The 5435-nt window shown below is 48.6% G+C and overlaps 1 protein-coding gene across 1 annotated transcript; it reads right to left on the bottom strand.

Annotated features, from left to right (window-relative positions):
- Positions 1-989: 989 nt before the first annotated feature.
- sox4a (SRY-box transcription factor 4a) lies at positions 990-4790 on the bottom strand. The gene has a single exon (XM_006806649.2). The coding sequence runs from the start codon at positions 4259-4261 to the stop codon at positions 3146-3148; it is 1116 nt and encodes a 371-aa protein (XP_006806712.1). The 5' UTR covers positions 4262-4790; the 3' UTR covers positions 990-3145.
- Between the last annotated feature and the right edge of the window lie 645 nt (positions 4791-5435).

Genomic DNA, 5435 nt, shown 5'->3' with positions numbered 1-5435 from the left:
ACCTCAGACAACACCTCACACACCATTTCCACAGTAATGTCAAGCTTATTGCAGACATCCCGGGAGCCGGTGTCTCATCTTTGGGATGGTGCGCTGCCTGTAATGGCCATGCCTTATCTCCCTCTCAGTACCCAGGCTGAGATGTCAGAGGAAAGCCGGAGACGACCATGCTCCCCTGACAGAGGAGGGGAGATGGAAATAATTACCAATGTCTCTTGTGGAAAAGGGCGTAAATTGATACACACTAAATGCTGAACCTTAGGGGTCTTTCTTGCTCTCTCTCTCTCTCCATGTGTGGCTCTCTCTCTCTCTTTCTCTCTCTCTCATCAGATGTAGGAGACAAATGAATGCATCCAGAAGGAATTAATTGGATTTGGGAGCAGTCTCCTGCACAATCCACCAGGACAGACAAACACCCCCCTTCTCTACCCTCTCCTTCCCTCCCTCCCTCCCTTTGGCACACACACACAGACACATGCCTCCTTTATTCCAGTCATGCCTTGCAGAAATGTCTGCCACCCCCCTTTATCCCCCTTCCACCACCCCACTCTGATGGATCAGTCTGTGTCCCCTTATCCATCTCACACACACACACACACACGCACACACACACGGGCGAGTGCCGTACTGCTCCCCAGTGGATTGCAACCTCTCTCTTGGATACAGTGTTTCCATGGCAGCCACGTTTTTTGCACGTGCAGAATGAGATGGAGTAAGCGAGAGAGGAGGAGACCACTCCTATCGATTCACTGGGTGCCTATTGATTCACTGTCTGCAGCTGCACACTTACCTACGGCAAACACCCCCGTGAGCTGCACACATGTTCACGCACGCTCACGCTCAGACAGGATGTAAACACCAGATTGGAGATTTTGGAGAGCCTGCTGTCAGCTAACCACACGGCGGTGCTTATGTTTGTCCTCTAGGAAGGTACGAACTATGTAAAAGCTAGTAAACTTGTATATACACAGACGAGAAACATTTTCAGTTCCAGCTGATTTTATTTCCTTCTTGGAAGAAAATAAAAAAAATAAAAAACGACAATCTGTACAGAGGTCTGAGAGGCAGTGATTGACCCAAACATTGGCTGGTTTTTGAGCATAAAACATCAAATGATATTGGCATGATTGGACAAAACATGATCATACACAGCATATTGCACAAATGAAAGAAAAAAAAAGGACGCTAGAAAAAAAATCTTTAAAAGAAAATTAAGAAAAGAAGAAAAAAAAAAAAAGAAAGGAAAGAAACTCCTGGACCACAATCATCTTCAACATGTCCAAAGATGGCTGTCCTAGTGCCTGTCAATCATCATCATCATACATAAAAAAAACACACAATCTTTGCTTATAGTACAGTCAGTTTACATAAATATTTCGTTATTATTCTTTAAAAATCTTAAACACAACAGCTATAGCTACATATACCTGAATCTGAAATACAAATGCTATTTGCCATGCCATAATATAGGAAAACAATTAGCCTGCTATACTTAGCCAACAGGTACAGAAAGGTTAAATACTATTTTTTTTTTCAATGCAATTTGCGCAATAACAGATGAAGCACTTCATACATCTCCCCTCCCTCCAAAAAAGTCTAGGCAAAAAGTGGAATGAGTGTGAAATTCCATCCAGTGGTTCAAATAAAACTTATCTCCATAATTTAAAAAAAAAAAAAAAAAAAAAAAAAAAAAAAAAGCACACAGAGGTATTAGCTCTATCCAAACAGTGACTCTCTGGGATCTTTCGTGCCTAAACTTTCTTTTAGGTCTGTGTTGTACTGGAAACACAGTCACCACTCAGGCTGGGAGCCTCAGTGGCGCTTTGTTTACTTCGCTGGTGAAGCTGGAGTCACTGTGCCATTAAGAAGCATGTGGGTAAATACTGTAAACACTGTGAGGTCAGATTGTGCCAAACAAACCCCCCACCCCTCCCTCTCTCTGCACGACTAAAACATCAATGTAGATCCAAACAACAATGTTGTAGGCTACCCACTCGCCGGAAGAAGAAAAAAAAAACGTCCCCCCTCCTTTTTTTCTCTATAGATTTTGTACAAAAATACAAGTAGAAAATCATGACACACTCAAATCTCCATAAAAGTGAGAGAAGTCGGACATTTTTTTGTTGTTTTGTTTTAAATAAGATACACTTCTAGCCCTTCCGCGCTGGATACAGACAGGTGTTATGTGCACAAACACAAACGAGACCTGTACGAGAACAATACTTCTATGTATAAAAAAGTTTGGCCGGTATAAATACATCGATATAAAAAAAAAACGTCATCTGACACAGAGAAACTACAAAGTTGAAGCACTAGGCAGAAAGAATGCGCGTCAGGGGGGAGAGGAAAAAGCATTGGTCCTGAATTGTGCACTGAGTGTTTTAAAAAGTGTTCAGAAAAGGGGCTTCTGAAGTTTGGAGTCAGTCTATGTTTAAAGTCCTGCCGTTGAAAGAGAAGCTGGTGATCGTGAATTGAGTCCTATGGTCACACAAATTGCGTAATTACGCAGCAATGAACTTTTTTTTCTTCCTTTTTACGCATTTAAAACAACAACAAAATCCTCCTCAACGTGGAGGGCATGCTTGCTGATATTAAAAACATTTCTAGTTCGGAAAAAAAACTACACCTGAATAGCAACTCGATGGTCAATGTGAATTGGCTATCTTTAAACAAACAAATAAAAAAACCCAACACGACGAGCTCTCCAGTAAGTGTCCCGACCTCAAAAATAACATCAATGTTCAAATGTTCAGTCTCAGTCTTCATCCTGTGCGGATTGGGTTGAACAGTCGAGCTCGAGTCTGTATCACTGCTCTCTGCTTACATTCACTCCTCCTCCGAGTCCAAATGCAAACTAAGCACCCCACCTCCCCCCTCCTCCCCACAGGTCTGCGCGTTCCCGTCAAGCGCACCGAGCGCAGTTCCAACAAGTCTGTGAGCAGCGCGTGCCTGGGCTTCAACGCGCACACAGGCCTACCTTTTTCTTTCCCGTTTTCACTCTCCCTCATTTAGTGAAAGAACAGCGGAAATCTTCTGGTGTGGACGCACACGCCTGTCTGAGGTGTCGGGTGGGGTGGGTTTGAACAGTTCAAAACGTTGCTGGGCGGGTGGTGGTGGGGCGGGCGTCGCGCTTCTCTCCCACCTTTCAGTAGGTGAACACCAGATTGGAGATGGTGGACTCCAGCCAGTCTCCTGAGATCATCTCGCTGACCTCTGGGGTGCAGTAGTCGGAGAAGTCGAAGTGGGAGCCCGCCCCGCACTCCCCGAAGCTCCAGTCCAAGTCCCGGTCCAGCTCCGCGTCGGAGAAGCCCATGCCGCCCAGAGACATGCTCTCAAAGCCGGGGCTCGGGTTCAGGTCGAGCCGCTCGTCTTCGAACTCTTCATCCGATGACGAGGACGAGACGGAGGAGGAGGAGTGAGAGGCCGACGGTGTTGGAGAAGAAGGGCGGGTGTACCTGAGGCGCGCGGTGTGCGAGGTCTCGCTGGCCGCCGGGCTCTGCTCCTCGTACAGGCTGAGCGGGTCGCTGGACTCCGCCGAGCTGCTCAAGGCGGGACTGGCCGGGACTCCCACGGACGGAGGCCCGCTCTCCAGGCTGCCAGCCCCTCCGAACATGTGCGCGCGCCGAGCCTCTCCGCTGCGCTTCTCCGGGATCTGCCTGGCCCCGGACACCGACCTGGATTTGAAGAGCGACTGGTGGTCACCGGGAGAGGCGTAGTCCTGCGCCGCCGCGCTCCTCACGCCCCCCTGCTTGTGCGTCCTGCTCACTCCTTTGGACGCGGGGCTTCTCTTGACCCCGGACTTGGCGCCGCGCTCCCCGCTCTTCTCCCCGCGGTCCGCCTGCTTACTCGCCCCGCTCCCTGACTTCACTTTCTTCCTGGGCCGGTACTTGTAGTCTGGATAGTCGGCCATGTGTTTGAGCCTGAGCCGCTCCGCCTCACGGATGAACGGGATCTTGTCCGTGTCTTTCAGCAGCTTCCAGCGCTTCCCGAGCCGCTTGGAGATCTCCGCGTTGTGCATGTCCGGCGACTGCTCCATGATCTTCCTCCTTTCGATCTGGGACCACACCATGAACGCGTTCATGGGTCTCTTGATGTGTCCCGTCGGAGTTTTGCACCACGCCAAGTCGCTCCGCTCCCGGGAGGAGGGGGACCCCGGGGTAGGAGACGCATCCATCTCCAGGTCCATCTCTCCCGTGTCCGTGGAGTCCCCGCCGGGGGAATGAGCGTGGGCGCTCTCTGTCTGGCTCATGTGCTGCACCATCTCTCTCCAAAGTGTCTGAAAACACCGCTCAGTGCTTTCACAAAGTTTTTCAAAAACGTATTCCTCACTTCTTGGTGGAGTCGGAGCACTGCTGTGAGCAGGTCTCTAAACAAAAAAAGTCCATCCAAGTCTGTCTCTCTCTTTTCAGTTCAGCACGCTTTGGAGACGCTCGGGCTTCTTAACTTTTCTTCTTCTGCGCTTCTCAGCGACAGTTTTTTTTTTAAACTAATAATCCGGAAACTAATTTTCAACTGCCTGTGCGGCTGAACACTCGCAGAGCAAGGCTGAAAGCGCGCCGCTGTGGGCCGCAGCAGTGCGAGTCCCTTACGTGAACCTGGCTGTGAGCAGCGCAGCTCTTCCGTGCGGCTGAGAGACCATGTGGCTGAATGGAGCTGCTGCGCTTTCTCATAGTCTCCCTGTTTCCCTGCGAGCTCCCTGATATTACTGTAAACACAACAACGAGAACCTCGCCCTTTTATAGCTTTATCGCGAGACGTGAGCGCCAATCAGCGCCTGTCGCCATCCCGATTTTTGAGTCGGACCACTCCCACCTCCTCTTGCCATTGGCTGAATAAAAAAGACAAAAAAAACTGGTAATAATAATAATAATAATAATGTGCAATGAGGATCCGTGTGTCTGACCTCATTCCTGTCAGACTCCACTGAAGGAAGGCAAACTTGTGGTGTGTGTGTGTCCATATATATATATATATATATATATATATATATATGTGTGTGTGTGTATGTATGTATGTGTGTGTGTGTGTGTGTGTGTGTGTGTGTGTATGTATGTGTGTGTGTGTGTGTGTGTGTGTGTGTGTCCGTTTCCTGGCTGTGAGGGATATACTTAGATCCAAATTAGCTTCATGTGGTTGGGTAGTGACTAAATATAGATCCTGTGTAATGTGTCTGAGTGTTTGTCGGTTGAAGGGGTAAAGCAAGGAAATGCTGAGAAAACACCCACCCAAAAAACAATCTCACCCCAAACCTGCTATTTGCGACTCCTTACAACACGCCATGACATCACAGCCGACAGATTTAAAAAGAGACTCAGGTAAGATGACGGCAGCTTTTATTTACTCCGTGCATCCTGGCGGTGCAAGGGGGCGGGGGCTGCGGTGAACCATGAAGCCAACAACAACCGGTATTAAAGTGAGAAAACAAGAGTCCCCAC

Source organism: Neolamprologus brichardi, chromosome 22 (assembly GCF_056152115.1).
Source record: "Neolamprologus brichardi isolate AB-2024 chromosome 22, ASM5615211v1, whole genome shotgun sequence".
In the NCBI taxonomy this organism is placed as follows: domain Eukaryota; kingdom Metazoa; phylum Chordata; class Actinopteri; order Cichliformes; family Cichlidae; genus Neolamprologus; species Neolamprologus brichardi.
The sequence above is the reverse complement of the archived record's forward strand: the minus strand, read 5'-3'. Positions and strand labels throughout refer to the sequence as shown.

What these genes read in the sequence shown, in the direction of transcription:
- sox4a (XM_006806649.2), bottom strand. Translation starts at nt 4,261, where the DNA reads ATGGTGCAGCACATGAGCCAGACAGAGAGCGCCCACGCTCATTCCCCC.